Raw genomic sequence first — 24,185 nt, forward strand, 5'->3', positions numbered from 1 at the left:
TGCAGGCTGAACCACTGAGTTAATGGTTAAACCATCCATTGGCTGAACCAATGAGTCCATCCACTCATTGTCAATCATGTCACACTATTCCATTCATCTGTCTTCCTTCAAATCAACTATTCCAGTCACCCATCCTCCATCAGGTCACCTGTTCCATCAACTACTCATCCTCTATCAATTCGACCACCCCAACCATTCATCCTCTGTGAACTTAACCAATCCACCCGTTCATTTCATTTAATCACTCTAACAATCAGTCAACATGTTTGTCACCATTTCTCTCCCATCATTTCCATGGTAGACCCGTCTTCCTCCCCCAAACCCACCATCCAAGCTTCAGCAACATCAGTTCAACTTGGAGAGAACTTCAGCGTGACCTGTACAGCTCTGGGTGAACTGGAGATTGCTGTGGACTTTATCTGGGAATATCCAGGGCAGAAGGTAAGCAGAGGGGAAGAAGAGGTGTGTATGTGTGTCTGTGGTGATGGTGTGTTGGGCAGGAGCATGGGAGTGAGGAATTAGGATGAGGATCGTGGCAGAGCGGAACCACTGCTAGACCAGTACTCTGAGTGACCTTGGGCAAATCACCTCCCTTTCTCTGGGCCTCAGTTTCCTTGTTTAGATTACTGTATAAAATGTATAATTTGCTCCTTTGTTAATTAATCCAACAGTAATTACTGAGCACCCACCACATGCCAGACACTGTACTTAGTGCAAAGACCACAATGATGAGGCAAAAAGAGCTATGGCTTCTGCTGTCTGCAAGCTTACAATCCTAAATAGGGAGGAAGGAGTGGGAAATGAATGTGATCATGGAGAGAATATGAAGTGCTACATCGAGAATACAATAGGGCAATGTGACAGGGTCTTCTTGAGATAGAGTGGTCAGGGAGTGTTCTCTGAGGTGACATTCAAGTTGAGACTGGATGGGCCCAAATCTCATGGATACAGGGCTGGGCAAGTGCTCAGGCCCCATGGCTGGTGTGTGTAGTAAGAGATGGACAAAATCCGTTAGCAACTGTCCCTGGGCACCTGCTGGGGGGTCAGACGTTCCTAAGGTGTTGTTCGACAGATGGTCATGATGCTCCTTCCTCTCAAAGAACTTACCCCCAGAGCCCTCAGACATCTGGAGAGCAGCTGGGTCAAACGGTAGATCCACCAGCACTGACAACTTCAAAAATTCTTCACAGGGCTTCCTGAAAGAGCTAGAATTTGACATGACCCTGGAGGGAGGGCTAGACCAACAAAAATATGGTGAAGGTGAGCTCCCCAGAGGCCACAAGAGGGAAAGAGTGGGGGAACATTCTCCTACTTGCCCAAAACGAAAACCAAGACCAGAAAGGGGAAAAGACCACACAGATGGTTGGGAGACATGGCTTCACTGTGCTGGCCTTTCCCCAGCGTGTTCCTTGGAATGGTAGGGCACCGAAAAATTCAGCCCCAAACCCCTAAAAAAGTGTTTTTAGGAAAACATTGCCTCCTATAACCACCACCTGCCTTGGAGATTCAAAACTCACATGCACATGCGACAGACACAGTGGTCTGAGTCTCAATTTAATTTTGCTTAACTCAGTGTTTCCCAAACAATTTAATAGAACCCCACCTCCCCTCCCCACCCCGCTTTGGGGAGGTAGCACCCATTAACAATCACACAAAACCAGAGTGCCACACTGGCGGTGGGCGGGGGGGGGGGGTGCTCCCAGCCAAGGTACTTCCTGTATCTCCTTGGGTAGGGGAGGAGACCCCAGCTTCTCCCCAGGGACCTGAGAAGCTCACATTTGCCACAAAGAACCTGCCCTTTCAGGTGCTTGATATGCATGCACGACCTTGGGCAAGTCACTGTCCCTTTCCCTGAAGGAATACACAGTGCCTCTTACTTTGCCTGCTGGTGCCTGAGTCAGAGGTGACACCTAGGGTAGCTGATGGACAATTATTTTTTTTGTCCTTTCAGTTGGGCCGATCCCCCTACGTCAGCAAGTGGGCCAGTGTTGTTCACCAAGAGGGCCAGGTACAACAGGTGGCAGGGAGCACCCCGTACGTGGAAGAGGCTTGGGTTGGGGACTCTGGCATCTACACCTGCCAGGCCACCAACCTCCAGGGCATGGGGACTGCCATCACCAGTGTCCGTGTGAACACAGGAAGCCGTCACATCTCCCCTGCCCCTTCCTAGCGCCCTCCCTGACTGCTGGCATCTTAGTGGAGCCATGGGCAGACATGGGGGTAGGTTACTATGTGACCCTTGGTGCTTTTGATGCCCAGGAATTGTCACTCGCACAAGGACTGCAAAAGGAACCTTCACATCACCCCTTATACCCTGCTGTCCATCACTGCTTCCACCAACCTCACAGCTTCCCTCCAAGCCCTGACCTGTTCTGATGGCCACCCTTCACTCCAACATCAGGCCCCATTCCAAGGCTGGGCAAAGCTAGGGCCATTGGGGTACCAATACCCCAAGAGGGAGCGTAGAGCCTCTCGGCAAGTCACTCAGGCCCAGGACATTTTCCTCAATGATCCCTGCCACCAGCAGGGGTCCTCAGTGAGGTACCACCTCCTCCCTCACCCGGGGAAAACACAGGGGCCAGATAAACTTGTCTGCTGGGTGAGGGCCTGACCACAGCTTAGCTCCTGGCACCCGCCACATGCTATATGAGGGAGAAACCTCATTCTCCGCTTGCCCCTTCTGCAGACCAGCCCCTCTCAATTAAAATGATGCTTTCTAAAGTGCATACTGCAGCCTGAAGTGCTTAGGTTAGGGTAGAAAGTTGGTCAAAGGAGTTTAGAAAATGCTGAACACACTGGAAATTGCAGTGCACATTAGCACATTAAAGGTTCTGAGAAGTCCTGCAGGTCTGTTTAACTTGATTGAACCTAGAGTTTCTCAAACTGCTTGGCTACCAATTCTTTTCTTGGTCATGCCTATTAATGTGCAATGAACTAGTGCATCCCAGACAAACTTTGGGAAACATTGCATGAAGAAGTACGTGTGTACTTGACTCCAGAGCTGTTTCCAAGGCTCTGAGATGGATAACTTGTTTGCCTGTGGCCGGAGAAACAGCTCAGCACTCCCCTAGCCCTACTAGGGGAGAAATGGAGAAACAGATTTGCATCTGAACTCCTAGAACAAGAAATGGCTGAAGACCAGATCCAAGGGAATGAAGAAGGCAGTCTGGGATGATAGAGCCAACCTCAGTTCTCCTGGACTGACTTTCCTTACTTGCTGGTCTGGGGCCTGGGGCTGAAGCTGGGGAATCTCACTGGCTCCTGTGATCTCAGTTTGCTCTGAAGAGAGATAAGAATGGGGCTTCAAGGATCTTAGATGACTGAGGGGAGGGAGGTGTATGTGAGAGCATTGAATTAAAATGCTCTGTGCAAGGGAGGGGTTATCATTATCATGTCCAGCTGACCTGAAGCTTCCTGAGAAGAATATAAAATCCATAGACGGTCTGGGCTGGACAGGCCTGCTGAGGTTACTCTGGACACCTCTCTGCACTGATGGGGAAGCTTAGGGCCAGGTTCTGGGGTCCTGGTGCCTGGCATCAGGGGTGGCAGAGGGAGTAAAGGTAAGGAGCAGGAGTATGAGAAATTGGAAGTGGGTGGGGGCAGTAGAGGAAGGAAGATAAAGACCAAGTCACACTTCTGATCTTTCCAGAGCCTGGAGAGAAAAACAAGCACAACAAGCTAAGGGCTGGATGACAGATGAGTTCCTGTCCTGACTTTGTGGGCCCCACTCCCCACCTTGGTTTCCTAGTCTGTACAGGGATGAGGTTCCAATGCTGGCAGCTAAGTGTACCCAGACCCACTAGGTGGCCCTGCATCCAGGTGACACGGAGACTAAGAGATCCAGAGGGCTGAGGAGTGAGCCTTGCTTGCCTGGGCAGGGGGGAGGAGCACTGGCTCAACTCCTGGGCTGACTGGACTCTGGGACTGGGAGTAGTGGCATGCCCCATGTCATAGCTAGCCCATGCCTTGGCTGGGCTGGGCCCTGGCATCCCAGTCTCAAGGGCTTCCAGTGACCCCCTTTCCAGCTGCTCACCTTTCCCTGTTGATTCCCAGGGTCTGGCCCACTTCCTCCCCTGCCCCCCAGCCCCTAGTCTGACCTTCAAATTATCCTACAATGGTACACCGTAGTGACTCAAGTGTCATTCGTGCAGTTCCCCTGGCTGTTTTAGAGGAGAAGTAAACTGAGGCTAAGGGAGGGCCTGAGCAGAGGCAGGAACATCTGGGGGAAGCTGACAAGTCAGGACCAGGGGGTTATCTCTTGTCAGATGGCCGCAGCAGCCATGACTGCCCCTGGGAGAAGCTCAGGACTTCCCTGAGTGGAACAGAGAGAACAGGGAGGGACAGAAGGACTCCTCTTGCTTGTTCCCTGGGCCAACTCAAGGGAAGGCACACCTGGGGCCCCAAAGCCCCAAGGGTGATCCTGCGTGGCCCGAGCCCCCAGGGCTCACTGGGCACACACCCGGCTCCCCATCTCACTCCTGCCCTCGGCCCCTGGGGGGAAAGGAGAAGGCCTCTGCTGTCTTCTCTGGTGAGTCCTCAAGAGGGAGCTGCCACCACAGGCGTCACGGCGGGCCCAGGCCGGGCCCTAGCTGGCCAGGAAGGAGACCTCGGTGGGGGTGACGGAGGCCAAGGGGAAGGCAGCGGAGGCGTCGGCCCCCAGGACCCGGTACAGCAGCTCCTCCTTCTCTTGCTGGAGCTGTCGCCGCAGCTGGGACTCCTTCTCCAGGGCCTCGCGGGCGAGAAGCAAGTCCTCGGAGAGCTGCCTGTGGATGCAGACGGGGCGGCGCGGCCGCGGGGAAGGGCCTGTCGGCGGCTGCACACACCAACCCCTTCCTCTCGGGGCCTTCCTCAGATGGGCCCGGCCTGCCCCTGGGCCCCTGCGCCGGCCCTCTGTTTGCAGGAGGCCATTGATCCGTTGCCAGAGGAACGTGGCCCTCAGGGGCCACGGCTCCGGGTTCAGCTGTACCCCACCACTTAGCTATGCAACCTGGAACGAGTTATTTACTCTTGCCAAATTTCAGTTTCCTCATTTTGTAAAATGGGAGGGACAATAGGAGGAGGACCAGCTCTTAGAGTAATGAGGATCAGGTGAGATAATATGTAAAGAATTCAATGAATTATGTCTGACACACGATACTGGCCCTCATTTACTAAGCCTTCGGAATGGGTTCATTCATTCATGTACATTCATTCGCTCATTAGGCCACCCCAGCTAGAAATTTCCTGTGTCCTCTTCCTGTATTGGGCTTTGCCATGGAGCCTGCTTAGCCAGGATGGGGACAGATACCAATCCGGGCACTGAGACTTAGATTTCTGGGTAGGGCTGGTCCATTGGGATTCCTGACTCCCAAGGAAAGAGGGGCCACATTCCCCAGAAAGGCTTGCCCTTCACCCCTGCCCTCCCCCCGCCCCATGTCAATCCATTCCCTAGGTTCTCTGAGACCTTCCCAACTGGAGATTTTGACCAAATGGTGGTGATGGGAGGAAAGGAGGCAGGGCAACAGCTACCTTGACATAATCATCTGGTTGCGGCCCCGGACATGGAGGTCCTCGTTCTCCTGCTGCAAGGTGGTGATTTTTTCCTCTAACATCAGATTTTTCTCTTTCTGTAACAAATCAGAAGGAGCTCAGAGAAGCCACCAAACTCACATGGCACAATGTGTGCCATCACCTACCTCTTATCTGTGGTCACTGAAAACCCTGACTCATTCTGGACTAGATGTTACATTTCGTGAAGCAGGGAGATTACTTAAGAAAAAAAGTGTAACTAAGGAGTGAACAAGGGGCTGCCAATTTTTAATTCTGCTACACGAGACATAGGAAAAGAATACAGCCACTCCCATCTAACATCTCCATCAGTTCATAAGAGAAAGGATATTTTTGGTTCTCTAAAGTCAGAAGGATATAATCTATATAAATAAAATTCCATGTGTCTGCTATGCTCTTCCACAAGAACGGCTGAACAAAATTCACAGGAACATCTGAGATGGTCTGATTAGAATATGGGTCGTGTGGCACACACAGCAGGGAGATTTCTTCTGGAGTAACATAATCTCTGTTTGGATTCAACCCTAGGTTCCCAAGGCCTCCCTTCTCGCGGAAACAAAGCCAGCTGTGTGCTCAATGCCCACCACTCTCCAGGCCTGCCCTTGCTGACTCTGGCTGCCTTTCTATCTGATATTTCAGCCTTGTTTTCTTCCCTGGTCCCTCCTGATGAGCCGGGGTACCTGCCCTGCTGTCACCCAAGTTATAGCAACAGGAATAGCCAAGAAAAGCACAGGGTCTGGATGAGAAGGGGCCACTGCTTGACCCAGACCAGCCATAGGCCAGAAGCCAGCCTCAGCTGTCTCAAGGGCCAGCATGGGTCAAAGCCAGGGCAGGTCAAAGCCAGGGCAGACCAGGCTGGAGCCTCCTCAAAGTCCCTTCCCTCCATGCACTTTACAGAGGAAATGCCCAGAAAGCAGAAGCCTGAGAACACACTCCTCCCACCCCCCTCAGCTGCTTCCAAGCACAGACCACTGTTTCCATGAGGATCAGCCGCTTGTCCAGCTCGTGAATACGCTCGTTCTTCATCTCGATGACAAAGTGTAAGCTTTCCAGCTCCTGCTCCCAGAACTGGCTGGGGCTCCCATAATCCTAGACAGGGACACAGAATGATCTCATTAGACCAGCAGGCAGGGAGAGGGGATGCAGGGAGTACCTGTCTTTCTCCCACTCTGCCTGCAAATCACTGTTTGCCTCTCACCAGTCACCTCCCTCCCTTGGCTCATGGTAAGTGCTTAATACACTTGACCTCATTCTAGCCTAACTCTAGCCTCTGAGGCAAGTCCCACTACCACCAGAGATGAGGAACTGTCATTCAGATAGGTGATGATGCTTGTGCTAAGTGGTAGGTTAGCTCTTGTCATGTAGTTCCTTCCGAATCCAGAGCCCAAGCACTTCCTATTTTCCCTATGCTTCTCTCTCAGCCTTCCTTTCCCCCTCAGTGACACAGGGACCCTGTTTTTTCCAGGCCCTTGTGAAAGTAAGAGTGTCAAGTCTGGGCCCTTGAAGAGGGCCTGGCCTTTCCTGTTGCCCAGACCCTGACTTCCCTGGAGATCTGAGAAGGGAAATCCCTCCCTGCCACCTACCTGGATGTGCTTCTTATAGTCTCGGCTCAGAATGGACTCTTCTACCCTCTTCATCTTGGCCTGGAAGACCTCCAGCTGTGACGACAGTTCATCAATGGTCTCCTGGAGAAGGGAGTGGGAGGGAGATGGTCAAAGTCTGGTTCATAAAGGCTGTGGTGGACATCTGCATATCCCAGCGAGGGGGCAGTTTTGGGTTTTTCCATCTATCTTCACTCTGCCCTCCCCAATAATGCAGGTTTGATTTGCTGCGACCACTGCTTGAAACACACCTGCCCCGTCTCTCGTCATAGAGACTTTAAGGACTCCCTCTGCCCTCAGGGACGATGTCCCAGTGTTCAAGGCTGGTGGCACTAGCTTGGCATTCAAAGCTCACCTGAACAGGGCTCTGCACTTTCCCAGTCTTCCCTCTCACTGCTTCTGTGGCCAGGCACCTGCCAGTCCTCCCGCTGCCAGGGACATCCCTGCCTCCTACTTTCTCGCACCCAAACCTGGCCCATGACCTTCAGGATAGAGCAGGCCTTTCATATGGCTAACGGGCCCCAGCACTTGGCCCTCACCTCCTCCCCAACCTTACTTCCCTCCCACTCATACTCTTCATCTTAGACTTCTTTCAGTTCCACGGGCAATCCAGATTTTCCTTTTTTCTCCATGTCTTTAAGCACAGTTTTTTTTTTTTTCTGCCTACGGCACTCTTTTTACCCCTCTTCATCTGAAGAATTCCAACCCACCCTTCAGGTTCCAGCTAAGATTTCATCTTTCTGGGGAGTCCCTGACCTGATAAACTGGTTCAGAGGCCTTCCTTCGTGCTCCCACATGCCTGCCTGTATCCACCTGCCAGCCCAGTCACAATGTGGTACCCCAAGATCCTCCAACAACAGTCCTCAGAGAAATAGGCCAATCCTAATCTCAGACCAAGTTCTCCTGAGCTAATAGCCCCATCACCACATAAAGGGGCTGGATATACAGAAGACACTCACCTATGCCCCTCACATCTAAGTAGAGGCCATGCTACTTTCCCTCAGGGCCTCTCCTCCCCCACAGAGTCAGCCGTGGCCTGACCCTCTCACCTGCAAGGTCGCCTTGGCCTCCTCAAAGGACTGGGTAAGGGCTTCCTTCTCCTGCTCATGTGAGGCCCGGAGGACTGCAGGGAAAGGAGACCTCTGTGAGCTCAGACACCCAGGCACTTCACCCTAAAGCCTTCTGGGAGGTGCCATGAGGGCCGGAGAACCTGGGTGATCAGCTGGGGCCCACGGGGGCCAGGGGTCTGGGGATAGTCTTATGCATACTTCCTTTCCTGGGCTTGCAGCTGTGCCAGAGCATAGTAGATATTAATTAAAAGCTTGTGGAAATGGAAACAAGTTGTATCTTGAGAGGAACTGTGAACCCTACCAGAGTATGGGAGCCACCCACACCTCACTTTGGCTAAGACCCTGCCGTAAGCTTGTCCATCTTGTTCACCATGCCATGGAAATACGCAGAGGGTCAATGTTTTGTAAGCTGGGTTACCCAAACTTTGAAACAATTAAATCGTTACTTATCGAACCTTAGCATAAAACTGCAGTAAGTACACTTGATCTGCCACCCAGAAATCTATGTCGTCCTGGTTCTGCTTCTTCACAACTGAGGAACCTTAAGAGGATCACTTCAAATATTGAAAAGTTCTATTGCGTCAACTGTGAAATGAGTTGTTCTAAGGGATAACTCAAGGATGACATGAGAAAACAACATAATGGGCTTTCCAGACTGGGCAGTGCTGGGCAGATTTGCTATCATTCTCCCAAATCAATATAGTTACATTTCTTGTGTTTGTCTCTTAAGATTTTATTTATTTATTCATAAGAGACACAGAGAGAGAGGCAGGTTCCCTCCAGGGAACCCAATGTGGGACTCGATCCCAGGACCCTGGGATCATGACCTGAGCCAAAGGCAGATGCTCAACCACTGAGCCACCCAGGAGTCCCTATAGTTACATTTCTTATCCCACCTCCTCTACAGAGTTCCTCATGGAAAATTCCTACCTTGTCTCAGCTAGAAGAAGACAATGTAAAGTGACGAATCAATGGGTGGGATGAAACAGGACAGAGAGGACAGGAAAGAAAAGTTTCACATGACCAAAGGCCTAGGTATACAGTGGGCCTGTGTCAGAGAGAAAACAATGTTCAGTAGTATAAATGTGATAGAGCTGTCAGAAATTAAAGAGATCAGGGCAGCCCCGGTGGCCCAGCGGTTTAGGGCCACCTTCAGCCCAGGGTGTGATCCTGGAGACCCAGGATTGAGCCCCATGTCAGGCTCCCTGCACGGAGCCTGCTTCTCCCTCTGCCTGTCTCTCTCTCTCTCTGTCATGAATAAATAAAAATAAAATCTTTAAAAAAAAAAAAAAAAGAAAGAAAGAAAAAGAAATTAAAGAGATCAGCTATAAAAAATTACAGGCTGATTTTTTTTTCCAATTATGGGCCAAATTTGTTAATTTGCCTATCAAGACAGGTTCTGATTCCAGGTAAGATAGAGGATATTGACTCCATAACACTTTGTCCTCCTGAATATAGCTCTAAGGCCTAGACAGAATGAATGGAGTAGCTATTTGCAGACTCAGAAAAGTAAATGGTAGCAGGGAGACTGGGCAAGAAGATCAGAATTTGAAGTACCATGGAACCAGTAGTCTTAAACAAGACTTAGAATCTCATGTTTTCAAATATTTCAGGATATAATACAAAACTGCTCAGCATATGAATCCAAATGGCTCAGCACACAAATCCAAAATGGCTCAGCATACAAATCCAAAATTGCTCAGCATACAAAGAAGCAGGAAAATCTTAACTTGGCTGAGAAAGACGTTCAGCAGATGCCAACACTGAGATGCTACAGATGTTGGAATTATTAACAGAGACTTTAAGGCAACTGATGTAAAAATGCTTCGTGAAGTAAGGGTGAGTATTCTTGAAAAGAATGGAAAAATAGAAAGCCTTAGCAAATACATAGAAGCTATAGAAAAGAACCAAAAGGAAATTTTAGAACTAAAAAATGTAATAAATGAAATTTAGAAAAAAACCTCACTGGGTGGGCTCAGTAGCAAAATAGAGATGACACAGGTAAAGAACCAATGAACTTGAATATAGAGCAATAGAGATTATCTAGTCTTAACAACAGAGAGAAAAATGATGGGAAAAAATGAACAAAGCCTCAGGGACCTGTAAAACAATCTGAAAATGTCTAATATTTGTGCATCAGAGTCTCAGAAAGGGGAGAGAAAGAGTGCAGCACAGAAACTGTATTTAAAGAGAGAATAGTTGAATGCTTCCCAAATCTGGCAAAATATAAACCTCTAGACTAAAGACACTCACTGAACCCTAAACAACGTAAACCCAAAGAAATCCACACCCAGACACATCATTTTGGATAACTAATGACAAAGAAAAATCTGGAGCAGAACCAGAAAAAAAATGGTGCCTTAGAAGAAACAATACTTTGAATGACTGGATTTCTTATGAGAAACCTTGGAGACAAGACAAAGTAAGAACATAAATAAGGAATAAGAACTGCCAAAATAAAAGGACTGTAAATCTAGAATCCTATAGCCATTGAAAATATCCTCAGGAAAAAAAGGTGAAACTAAAACATTCTCAGATGAAACAATGCTAAAATAATCTCCCACCTGCAGCCCTTCTTAGAAAATTGCTTAAGAAACTCTTCAGACAGAAAGCACATGATACCAGAGGGAAACTCGGAACTTCAGGAGTGCAGGAGAGCAACAGAACAGTAAATTCCTAGACAATAGAATAGACTACTCTTCTTTTTCTTCCCTTGTTCCCCTGAAGATATGAGTGATGGTAAATCAACATTATAAACAGTGTAACACTTTCTGATGGTGCATTCAATGTAAGTGGATGTAATACCTAAGAGAAGTACCACAACAAAGAGAGAGGTAGAGACCTGCATGATGGTAGGCTTGCTACATTCCACTGGAAGTGGCAAAATGTGAATTCTAGGTAGACTCTTAAGAATTTTGTAATTCTTAAAGCAGTCACACACACACAAAAAAAGACACCAAAACCAACCAACCAGACAAAAAAGCCTATACAAAGAGATATAGGAAAAAAAAAATACAGAGACAAGCTAAAATGGGATACTAAATGTGTTACTAAAATGGGATACTATTTCAAATACTCCAAAAGAAAGCAGGGAAAGGAAAGTAGAAGATTAAAAAAATAGAATGACCAGAAAACAGATACAAAAATAACAGACCTACATCCAACCATATCAATAAGAACATTAAACCAGGGGCGCCTGGGTGGCTTGATCAGTTCAGTGTCTGCCTTTGGCTCAGGTCATGATCTCAGGGTCCTGGGATAGAGACCCTGCATTGGGCTCTCTGCTCAGCAAGGAGTCTGCTTCTCCCTCTGCCTTTGCTCCTCACCCTGCTCATGTACTCTCTCTCTCTCTAAAATAAAAAAAAATTGGGATCTCTGGGTGGCGCAGCGGTTTGGCGCCTGCCTTTGGCCCGGGGCGCGATCCTTGAGACCCGGAATCGAATCCCACGTCAGGCTCCCGGTGCATGGAGCCTGCTTCTCCCTCTGCCTGTGTCTCTGCCTCTCTCTCTCTCTCTCTCTGTGTGACTATCATAAATAAATAAAAATTAAAAAAAAAGAATAAGGAATATTATGAGGAATAAAGAAGGACATTACATAATGATGAAGAGGTTAGTTTTCTAAGAAAACATAATCCTCAGTGTTTATATACCTAACAAAGGAGCTTCGAAATACATGAAGCAAAAATGAACAGAACTGAAAGGAGAAATGGACAAATATACACAATTATGGTAGGGGTCTGCTACACTCTGCAGTATTCAGTAGAAAAAGGAGGTGTAAAATCTGGAAGAATACAGAAGAACGGAATACTGTCAACATCCTGATTTAACTAATTTATAAAGTACAACTTACAGTGGCATAATACAGATGTTTTCAAGTGCTCATAAAACACTCACAAGATAGACAATATCCTGAACCATAAAACAAGCCTTAACCAGAAAAGGAGCAAAATACAAACTATGTTTTCTGACCATAATGAAATCAAACTGGAAATCAGTCACAGAAAGAGAACTATAAATCTCCAAACACTTATGAGTGTTCAATGAGCCAAAGAGGAAGTCTCAAAGGAAACTAGAAAATATTCTGAACTGAACAAAAATGAAAATACAAAAACATTAATCCATGGGATTTAGGGATAAATTTATAGCACTAAGTGCTTATGTTAAAGGAGAAGAGTCTCGGGGTGCCTGGGTGGCTCAGCAGTTAAGCATCTGCCTTCAGCCCAGGGCATGATCCTGGAGACCCAGGATCGAGTCCCACGTCGGGCTCCCTGCATGGAGCCTGCTTCTCCCTCTGCCTGTGTCTCTGCCTCTCTCTTTCTCTCTCTGTGTATCTCATGAATGAATAAAAAATCTTAAAAACAAAAAAAAGAGAAGGGTCTCAAATCAGTCATCTAAACTTCCAGCTTAAGAAATCACAAAAAGAAGAGCTAAGTATAAAGCAGGCAAACAGAAGGAAGAAAATAAAGATAATAGAAATCAATGAAAATCAAAATGGAAAAATCAGGGGAAAAAAATCAAGGAAACCAAAAGCTGAGTTGGGGAAAGGATTAATAAAGTTGATGGATCCTAAGTAAGACTGACAAAGAAGAAAGAGAATACACAAACTACCAATTTCAAGAAATAAAGAGGAAATATCACCACACACACAGAAGATATTTATAACAATAGTATGAGACTACTACAAGCAATTCCATGCATATAAGCTCAATAACTTAGGTGAATTGTAGCAATTTCTGAAGAACCACAAACTACCCAAACTCACCCAAGGTAAAATACATAACCTGGGCATTCCTATAACTAACTATTAAAGAATTTGAATGTGTACTTAAATACTTTCTGGAAAAGAGATGTTTGAGAACAGATGGTTTATTCACAAATTCTGCTGAACATTTAAAAATGATACAATACCAGTTTTATACAATCTTTTCCAGAAATTAAAGGGGAAGGGACAGTTCTCAATCATTCCATGAGGCAAGCTATACCTTGAAACGAAAACCAGCTAGATGATACAGAAAAAGAGCCCTTGTGAACATAGACACAAACATCTTCAGTGAAATATTACCAACTCAAATTCAGTAATACATGAAAATGAATAATATAATGTGACCAAGTAGGGTTTATGCCAGGAATACAAGGCTAGGTGCAAAATTTGAAACTCAAATCAATGTAACCCACAATATTAACAGTCCAAAGAAGAAAAATCACACAATTATATGAGTCATAGATCTAAGTGTAAAACTTTAAACCATACAAATTTTGGAAGACAACACAGAAGATCTTTGTTGTCTGGGATTCAGTACTGAATTTTTAAGATATGATACCAAAAGCATAATGAAAAAAGAAAAAATAATAAATTGAAATTTATCAAAATTGAAGACTTTGCTTTGTAACATACATTGTTAAGAGAATGAGAAAAAAAACCCTACAGACTAGGAGAAAATATGTGCAAATACAAAGGACTTGTATCCAAAATGTATAAAGATGTCTCAAAACTCAACAGTAAGAACAAGCAAGCTAGTTAATGGGTAAGAGACTTGAATGGACATTTGACCAGATGATATACAGACCACAAGTAAGCACAAGAAAAAATGGTCAACGTCATTAGTCATTACTAAAATGCAAATCAAACCCATGATGATATATCACCACACACCAATTAGAACAGCTAAAGTTAAAAAAAAAAGTTGGCAAGTATTCAGTGAAAAGCAACAGTGGAATTCCTGTACTGCTCAGGGGAATGCAAAATGGTGGCCACTTAGGAAATCAGTTTCCCATTTCTCATGAAGTTGAACATACATTTACTATATGGCCTATTGATCCTACTCTTGCATTATTTACCCAAGGGAAATGGAAACTTATGAACACACAGAAATCTGTACATGAATGTTCCAAAGAGCCTTATTCACATTCGCTTCAAACTGGAAACAATCCATATGTCTTACAAGTGGATGAGTAAACAATGGCCTTGAAAAGACAAAACTATAGTGATGGGGAACAAATCAGTGGGTACCAGGATTGGTGTAGGGGTGGAGATGAGTACAGAAGGATAGCCTGAGGGGCACCTGGGTGGCTCAGTCAGTTAAGTGTCCGACTCTTGGTTTCCACTCAGATCATGATCTCAGGGTTGTGGGCTCAGGCTCCCCTGCAGGCTTCATACTCAGTGTGGAGAGTCTACTTGGGAATTCCCTTTCTCCCTCTTCCTCTATCCCTTCTCCTGCTCATGTGCTCTCTCTCTAATAAAATGAAATAAAATCTTAAAAAAAAAAAAAAAAAAGGATAGCCTGATAGAATCGGGGGGAGGTGGAATTGGTTTGTATCAGATTAAGGTGATGATCATGTGAATGTATACCTGTGTTAGAATGTATGGAGCGGTACACCAAAAAAGTCAATTTCACTGTGATAATTTTAAAAATAAAAACATGAATAAGTAAATAAATCTTTAAAAAATGTTTTAAAAATAAAAACAAAAAAGAAAACAAAAAAGACAACAAAGAATCATCAATATGGAAAACTACCAGTAGTTTTCCCCAGTTATCTATGTATCATTTCCCAAACGAATAAAATCCTTTATTTTCCCTCCCACTATGCTTTTTATTCATTCATTTCAATACACATTTATGTACCACCTAATATAAGCCTAGTGATTTAGAAATATCTATGAAGGAATTCTGACTGGTGGGAAGAACTCAAGACAAGCAGTCCCTTCTTCTCTGGGGTTTTTACAAAAGGAAAATTTTCTTATCAATATATTTATAATGCTAAAAAGGGTATCAAAGCAATGTGCAGAGAACAAAGTTGATTTCCTACAATAGCCTAGTGACATGGGAAAGGTAGATTTTATTTTATTTTTTTAAAGATTTTGTTTATTTATTATAGAGAGAGAACATGAGTGGTGGGAGAGTGCAGAGCATGAGGGAGAAGCAGACTCCCTGCTGAGCAGGGAACCAGACTATGTGGGGCTTGATCCCAGGACCCTGAGATCATGACCTGAGCTGACTGCAGACGCTGAACTGACTGAGCCACCCAGGCACCCAGGGAAGGTAGATTTTAGAGATATGGAAACCGAACTGAGATTCAACGTAGATTGTAGAGGCATAGACACTGAACTAAGGTTGAGTGACAGGCCCAGGGTTGCACAGCACGTTAGAATTAAAACACAGCTCTTCAAATTCCCTGGGCGAGGGCTTCAAATCCATTCCAAAACATTTTGTGCTAATGTTGCAATATGTTTCAAGAATCTTAAAATTGTTCAGACCTCTGTTCTAGTTATTCCGTTTCTGGGAATCTAAGGACATAACGTGAAATGTGGGCACATCTTTATGCAAAAGACGTTTAGTGCGGTGTTATTTACAGCAGTTAAAATCTGGAAGTCTAGACTCACAGGATATAAGGAAAACCATGTATGCAATAGTCTAACCTTTATCAACATTTACAAGCAGCATAATTACTTGGAAACATGTGGGAAACAATGTTAAATGAAAAGAACAGATCTAAAATTTCACATATTAAATCATCCCAACTGGGGTCGCCTGGGTGGCTCAGTCGGTTGAGCATCTGACTCTTGCTTTCAGCTCAGGTCATGATATCAGGGTGGTGAGATCAAGCCCCAAGCTGGAGGCTCCTTGAGATTCCCTCCCCCAGCTGCTCTCTCTCCCCTCTGCTCCTCCTCCTGCTCTGGTGCTCTCTCTCTCTTTCTCTCAAATAAATAAGTAAATCTTTAAAAAAAAAATCCTATCTGTATCTTTAAAAGATAGTTTTTGGGAAAGATCATGCAAATACTAATGATTAAAGTAAACAATGGTATAACATTTTCTAGGTCTGTTTCAATAGAATAAGAAATGTACATAACCTTCTCCAAAGAAGTTATACAAATGGCCAAAAAGCACATGAAAAGGTGCTCAGCAAAATTAGGCATTAGGAAAATGCAAATCAAAACCACTAGGAGATACCACTCCACTCCCTAGTGGGGGATGGCGACAATAACAACAATAGCAGCAAAAATGGAAAGACAAGTGTTGGCAAGGATGCGGCGCAACTGGAAGCCTCGTGGTCGCTGATGGGGATGCAGAGTGGCACAGCTGCTGTGGCAAACACTTTGCGTTTTCTCAAAAAGTGGAACATAGATTTACTGTATGAGTCTGCAATTCTACTGCTGGGTGTACACCCAGGGTAACTGAAAGTGGGCATGCAAGCAGGTGCTTGTACTAGTGGCACTATTCGCGGTGGCCAAAGGGTGGAGGCAGCCCAGGTGTTCATCAACTAATAAACAAATAACAAAGTATGGTGGGTCCATACCAATAATAATGGATATGACTCAGCTATAAAAAGGAATGGAGTAGTTTTTCAAGTGGGAGAGGAAAAAAGAAATTGTAGTGTAAATGTAAGCTGAAGCGTGGATGTGCCCTGCAAACATTATGCTAGGTGAAGAAGCCAGACATGGGGTGGGATGGTAGGTCACAGATGGTAAGATTCTATTTACTGAGGGTTGACTGGTGGCAGCCAGGGGCTAGGAGGATGGGGAGGGATGGACTGCTTGGTGGGTATGGGACTCACTTTCAGGGTGATGAGAGTGTACTGGAATGTGATGGGGTGATGCATGGTTGCAGGGCACTGTGAATGTATGAAATGTCACTAATGGTAATGGTCTTATGTGTATGCTACCAAAATAAAAAAAAATACATGAACTTTGACACACCAGCTTTACTAGAATGTTATTCAATTTTAAAAAAAGATTTTATTTATTTATTCATGAGAGACAGAGAGAGAGGCAGAGACACAGGCAGAGGGAGAAGCAGGCTCCATGCAGGGAACACCACGTGGGACTCGATCCCAGGACCCCAGGATCACACCCTGAGCCTAAGGCAGATGCTCAACCACTGAGCTACCCAGGCATCCTACTAGAATATTATTCTCAAGAAAAAGCCATGAATGTGGCAAAGATTTTACAAAACAGAGTTTACTGTGTAAGTATCATTGCTATTATAAACAATGGCAAAAGTTTGAAATTATCTAAATGCTTAACCAGTGGGGCTCAGATGAACAAGGGCTGACATTAGAATGCTGTGCAATTACTAAAACTTATGTTACAGAAGTGTAATGACAAGATATTAATAGAATTCAAAGTGAGAACAATTTATTTCCTCCCCCAATGTCTGTGTGTTTATGTGTATAGATGAATATCCCAGGTACACGTACACACACACACACACACACACACAGAATGAAAGGGATCCATAGCAAAGGGGTAACATTGACTAGTTCTGGTGGAATTACATACAATTTTAATTTTCTCAAAATATAATAAACACTGATAATTGTTTGCTAACTATCTTGTGAAATATTAGGCATTGTTCTAAATGTTATCTATCCATCTACCTGTACATCTGTACATCAAATCATTTAATTCTCATAAAGACCCTATGTATTAGGGTCTTAGAATTTAACTAAATTCTTCAAGGTTACATAACCAGTAAGAGAAGAGGTGAAGATGGGATTCAAACCTGTGGCTGCAGAGCCTCAGATCCCAACCACTATGCGGTAAGATCATTTTGTTTGATCCATAGAGTCTAAATTTTATGATGGTCACATCACATATAAAAGGAAAGAAAGTTATCTGAAAAAAATTGCCTAACTATAAATTTTAAAAGCTGTCATTGTTGTAGGGAAGGAATATGGATATTTTAAAAAAAGAATACGAATTCTTTTTTAAATGGAAAGGGGGGAAAACTCTCTCAATTAAGGTTAAACAAAGCATGGCGTCAGTTTTAAAGTCATGTCCATCCAAAAAAAGCGGGGGTAGGGATGGGGGTGGGGCAATAGTAGAAAGGAGTGGTCAGAGGCAAAAGAGAGGGACCAGAGACAGGAGTGGAGGCCAGTTAGAGTCCGGAATTCGGGAGGTGGGGAGAAAAGAAGGACCCTTCTAAACCCTTGCTAGTGAAGCATCTCCATCCTTACCTTGCAGGTTCTCCTCATGCTTTCCGTCCAGGACTCTTCGCTGTTCATCCAGTTTCTCTTGAAGCTCTAGCTCCCTCTCCTTCTCTACCTGGGGGCGGGAAGTGGTTCAGCAGGGCTTCACTGATCCACACACCAACCCCTGGAGCTTTGCAGAGGTTGGTGATCAGAGTCCCACCCCATCATCCAAGTGATGGAAACAACCTGAGCTCAGAGTGGGCACAAGACTTTCAAGACATAGTAAACTTGATGCCCTCTCCAGGCAGGAAGTCTTTGTACTGTGTTAGAGTGTTTCCCAATCTTACACTGCATACAATGAGTATAATGAATTACATGCAAGCAGTTACAAATATTTAGTCAAAAGATAAAGGACTTCCTACTGGGTAAAGGAGTAAGAGACACTTACAACATCAAAATTGAAAGGTAGTCCTCAAGATTAGAAGAGAGGAGGAAAACAGAGGGCTTATGTGTCACCTGGACTTACCTGTTGGGCCCATTTCTTCCTCTCTTCCTCATGTTGCTGGAGAATTCTGGTTATCTCCTTCTGGCACTGCTCAGCCTGCTCAGATGGGCAGAGCTGGACAGCTGTGGCTACAGGTGAGGAAGCAAAAAGTTCACACACAGCAGAGGGGAGGTCAGGGATGTGGCAGAGAGGATGTGGGAGGTCAGGGCTAAGTGGTGACAACTCCAGTCTCCAGCTCAAGAATGGTTTTAGATGGGAGATCCACCTCCAGCAGCAGCCCCTCACATCTCTCTGGCTTCGGAGACCCTCTTTCGTGTAGGAGCCAGTGATCTCATTATGGCCCCTTAGGATCTAGAGCAGAGCTGGGAACTCAGACGGACGGACTCAGCCCATTAACATGCTCTAGCTCATATCTAAAATAAAAAAAAGGGGGATGCTTGGGCGGCTCAGTGGTTGAGCATCTGCCTTCAGCTCAGGTTGTGATCCTAGGGTCCTGGGATCAAGGCCCACATCTGGCTCTCCGCAGGGAGTCTGCTTCTCCCTCTGCCTATGTCTCTGCCTCTCTCTGTATCTCTCATGAATAAATAAAATATTTTTAAAAATAAATAAAATTTTAAAAAGTTGCTGAGATTACTTTTACTTCATATACAGATTTCCAGTTTTGCTTGAAGAAGCTCAAGAACTGGCTGCATATACCTTTGTGCCACCCAGGAGTTGACGCTGAGGCACAGCTGTCTTCCCCTTTTTGCAGGATGTGGCTCTGCCATTTGCCACAGTCCTTGCCTCTCTCTCCAGAGGGCACATAGAGGGGACCACTCCATCACCTGCTTTACCTGCTAGGGCTGGAGCGTGTGAGTGTCTGAGTGTGTGACCCCCGACTTTTAGCATCCCCCACCCCCATCCTGGCCAACGGCCAGCTAGCTGGAGGCAGAGGGGCTGCTGTGAGTGGGAAGAAGCCTCAAACTGGAAATCTAGATCTCATTAGGGAAACTCCAACACAGGTCCTGCCAATGCCACTCTGAGTCCAACAGGCTCTGGGTGTGACCCAACACATGATCCACCCTCCCTGTGCCTCAGTTACTCAATATGGGAAACTGGGAAAATAATATTATCTAGCTCACAGGGCTATAGAGATGATTAAATCTGGAAACAATGGCAACAGAAATTATATGAGCAAGATAAGGAGTACTGAGCACTTACCCAGTGCCCAGGAATCTGTTGAAAGTGCCCCACAGGGAATACGCAGTCCTCACAACAACCCACTGTGGCAGGTACTGTGTTTATCCCCATTTCACAGATAAGGAAACTGAGAGACAGAGAAGTTATGCAATTGGGCCAGGATCACCCAGCTCACAGTTGGGGGAGAAGGGCTTTAAACCTGCACAGTCTGATCCCACGGCAAGCACCCCTCATCGCCACCTTAACTCTGCTTGCTTATGTACAAAAAGCAGTAAGTGTACTGCCAGGCATTTAGAGGTAGCTCAATAAATGCACTTTATTGTGAACTACATACTCTCTAGAGATTCATCATTGCTCATGACAAGTATTAGAGGGGCTGGCATTACTGCCGTGGCTGGCATTATTATCCATGTTAGTATTATTATCACAGAGCGCCACAGACAGCGCTGGCAAAGGGCTTGGGGAGAAAAGTGAAGAATGGGGCTGCTAGCCAGGAAGCTGGCACTGGGTGTCCTATCGGGGTGGGGGAGGAGAGTAGTGAGTCAGTGCCCTGGAGCCTGGGGGACAGCGGTGACCACATTCAGGGAACCCCAGACTCTCACAAACCATTTGGCTCAGGCTCCCAAACGTTGGTCCACAAGACCAGTCCCAGACTGGCCCCAGCCAGGGAGAAGCTCATAAAAAACATAAATCATCACCAATACCATCAGCCCCCGTCCAAGAGATTCCCGTTTAGCTGGTCTGTGGTGGGGCCCCAGAATCTGTATCTTTCTAGCTCCCCCAGGTAATTCTCGTGCACAGGCAGATGATAGAACCTCTGAATTCTGGTCCAGTTGCTTATCTGGTGCTTGAACTCTGTCTACAATGGCCCTGACAGTCTCCAGTCTGTAACTGAACACTTTCGAGGTGGAGAGCTCATTTCATTAGTAGGTAGCTCTGATGGTTTTAAACCAACAATCACACAAAAAATCCTTTAAGATTGAACTGAATTCCACCTGCCTGTTTCTGTCACCTTGAGGCCCTTGTGCTGACCTCTGAGTCACACTGAACAAGGCTTATCTTTCTTCTCTACAGGGGCACTTCAGACACTTGGAGAGATCTGCTGTCTTTTATTGCAACATCTTCTTTCCAGGTAGAACATCATCTGCTCCTTTAATTGCTCCTTACAGGACATGGTTTCCAGATTCCTCACCAGCCTGATCTGTCTCCACTATACTCCCTCCAATTTTTATGGATTCCCCTAAAAATGTACTTTCCAGAAATAAACTCAGCACTCTGGGTGTGGCATTAATAGCCAGGAACGGGTCAGGACTATCACCTCCCTGATTTTAGACATTATACTCCTATTAATGTAACCTACCTAAGGTCTCATGAGATAATTAAATAGCTATATCACTTCTGTTGATTATAAAGTAGGAAACCTCATGGATGGAGAGGAGGGCATTTATAGGGCTGCCTACTCACCTGTGTCCCCATTGAGGGGACCTAATTCCTGTGGCTCTGGTCTGGGTGGCTGATCTGGTTTTCGGCGCCTCTGGAAGAAATGAGACAACAATGAAGTGAAGGTAGGGGCACCTGGGTGGCTCAGTGGTTGAGCGTCTGCCTTTGGCTCAGGTCGTGATCCCGGGGTTTTGGGATCGAGTCCCACATCAGGCTCCCCTTAGAGAGCCTGCTTCTGCCTCTGCCTATGTCTCAGTCTGTCTCTGTGGGTCTCTCATGAATAAATAAGGTAGGAGGTCAATGTGAGGATGTATGCTATACTGGATCCTTCCAAAGGTAAGACAGGACTGATTTCCAGTTATGCCAGACCTTGCCCTGGATCCAGTTGCTTAGGCTGCCTCCCTCACTAGCCGAAGGCAGCACTCCCTCTGTGGGGAAGGGGTTCCCATAGCAGGATTTCTCATCATCACCAGGGAAACCTTCAGTGGGGAGCTTGATGCTGATTGACCTCTCCTTAGATTCTTGTGGTTTGTGAACCAACCAGGAGGCCCTCCCTGCCCAACTCTTCCTTCTCCCAGCACTTACTCAGACCTTTTGCTATTATCCTCACCCCAGTTAGAGCTGAAACCTCCCAATCTTGAATTCAGAGACAATTACCCTTTCCTCTGAGGACCTACGCTTACCACAGCTTCCTTCCAAGTTCCCTATATTTGGGACAAAGCATCAGAAGTCCAAGCCATGGGGGTGGGGGGGTGCTTGGGTGGCTCAGTCGGGTAAGTTTCCAACTCTTGGTTTTGGCTCATGTCGTGATCTAAGGGTCCTGGGATTGAGCCCTATGTCCGGCTGATGCTCAGTGCGGAGTCTGGTTGTCTGCTCCTCTCCCTGCTCTCTCTCTCTCTCAAATAAACGAATCAATTCTTGGGGCACCTGAGTGGCTCAGTGGTTGAGTGTCTACCTTTGGCTCAGGGCATGATCCCAGGATCCAGGGAGAGGGTCGCACACCGGGCTTCTTGTAGGGAGCCTACTTCTCCCTTTGCCTGTGTCTTTGCCTCTCTCTGTGGGTCTCTTATGAGTAAATACATAAAATATTTTTTTAAAAAATCAATTCTTTAAAAAGAGAAGAGGTCCAAGCCATGGTTTTACTATGATTATTCTTTGTTAGAGGGGGTGCTTCTCCAACTATAAAGAGGCAGTGGTACTTACTTGACAGATGGGGATAAGACACCATACTCAGGATGTACTGGGCATCATAATGTCTTATCTATACTACCTTAGCAAATCTTCAGAATGATCCTGGGAAATATGAATATCACCAATTTATTTTTTAAAATATTTTATTTATTTATTCATGAAAGACACACACACACAAAGAGAGAGAGAAGCAGGCTCCATGCAGGGGGCCCGATGTGGGACTCAATCCCAGGACTACAGGATCACGCCCTGAGTCAGAGGCAGATGCTTAACCGCTGAGCCACCCAGGGGTCCCTGAATATCCCCAATTTAAAGAAGAGGCAGCTGAGGCTAAGTGAAGTCAGGACTCAATCAAGGTAGATTAGCGAATCATTGGCAGAGTCAAGGATTTGAGCCATACCTCTGGGTGCTTTAACCAATGTTGGCCAGTATTGGGTGAATCTGATCAAAGGAGGGAACAGATGCCAAAGGGCTGTATCCCAGAGCAGTGCCAGTGGCTCCCAGATTTTCAAGTTTCGTAAATGGTATCTTTTAATTGGAGAGTTGATATGGGTTGATGAGAAAGGATGCTGAAAAATATTATTTGCAGACTAACACTATCATTTCATAAAATAGAGCACATGATAACCTTCCAAAATATAGTAAGGAAAGCTCAAGACTTTTCTTCCGGGAAAGGGGAACTGACATACTTATTCAACGTTATACACACACCTACACCTTTAATTTTTCCCACTTCACCCCAGCTGGTGGAAAGTTGGCCAAGGCCTGGCACTGGCCACTGGGCCAGAATCTGGGGTAGAAAAAAAAAAAAAAAGTTAAGCCATTCTGTACACTTTTAAAAATGTTTTCGGGTAGTAACTAGACTTACTGTGGTGATTACTTCACAATATATGCAAACATCTAATCATTGTTGTATACCTGAAACTAATATAATGTTCATATGTCAATTATACCTTTTAAAAAAAGATGCTTTGGGACGCCTGGATGGCTCAGCAGTTGAGCGTCTATCTTTAGCTCAGGGCATGATCCCGGGGTTCCAGGATTGAGTCCCACATCGGGCTCCCTGTGAGGAGCCTGCTCCCTCTGCCTATGTCTCTGCCTCTCTCTCTGTCTCTTGTGAATAAATAAATAAAATCTTTAAAAAAATGTTTTTTAAAGATGCCTTTAAAGAACAAAAAAAATTTCTAGATCCCATTTTAAGAAACACTTAAAAGGGGCATCTGTGTGGCTCAGTCAGTTAAGCATCTGACTCTTGATTTCAGCCCAGGTCATGATCTCAGGGCTGTGAGATGAGGCTCGTCCAGGCTCCATGCTGTCTGGCTCCATGCTGGGTGTGGAGCCTGCATAAGATTCCCTCTCTCCCCACCCTCTACCCCTCCCCCATCTCCCTCTCTAAAAAAAAAAAAAAAGAGAGAGAGAGAGAGAGAGAGAGACACTTAAATAAATAAGCCAGCCTATGGGAAGGCTTTGAAAATGTTCCATTACGAATTATCACTGTAAAAGACAAACTTTACTTTTTACTATGGTAACAGATTTTTAAAAGTAAATTATTGCACAAAATTATTAACAATTTTCTGAACTAAAGAATGACTGAAATGCTGCTAGAAAGCATACTTCTGGCTGGAGAAGGAAGTCAAGTCAGGGAAGGCTTCTACAACCTTCAACTCCTGCCCCCAAAGTACCCAGCACAGAGCCTGGTACGATGTGACCCCCTGGCCAGTTGAACATGACACGGCACTATCAC

General features: G+C 45.6%; 1 protein-coding gene across 1 annotated transcript in view; it reads right to left on the minus strand.

The window, feature by feature from the left end:
* Window positions 1-1,520: 1,520 nt before the first annotated feature.
* The window catches only part of CCDC69 (coiled-coil domain containing 69), a gene marked incomplete at its 5' end in the record, with an annotated part of 36,528 nt that continues 13,863 nt past the window's right edge, over window positions 1,521-24,185 (minus strand). The window contains 8 exons of the mRNA XM_041748474.1: window positions 1,521-4,763; window positions 5,509-5,606; window positions 6,517-6,636; window positions 7,131-7,232; window positions 8,198-8,271; window positions 18,172-18,259; window positions 18,653-18,759; window positions 21,275-21,344. Coding sequence (XP_041604408.1) covers window positions 4,586-4,763; window positions 5,509-5,606; window positions 6,517-6,636; window positions 7,131-7,232; window positions 8,198-8,271; window positions 18,172-18,259; window positions 18,653-18,759; window positions 21,275-21,344 — 837 coding nt within the window. The remainder of the gene's footprint in view (window positions 4,764-5,508; window positions 5,607-6,516; window positions 6,637-7,130; window positions 7,233-8,197; window positions 8,272-18,171; window positions 18,260-18,652; window positions 18,760-21,274; window positions 21,345-24,185) is intronic.

This window comes from Vulpes lagopus, chromosome 3, assembly GCF_018345385.1.
Source record: "Vulpes lagopus strain Blue_001 chromosome 3, ASM1834538v1, whole genome shotgun sequence".
NCBI lineage: Eukaryota > Metazoa > Chordata > Mammalia > Carnivora > Canidae > Vulpes > Vulpes lagopus.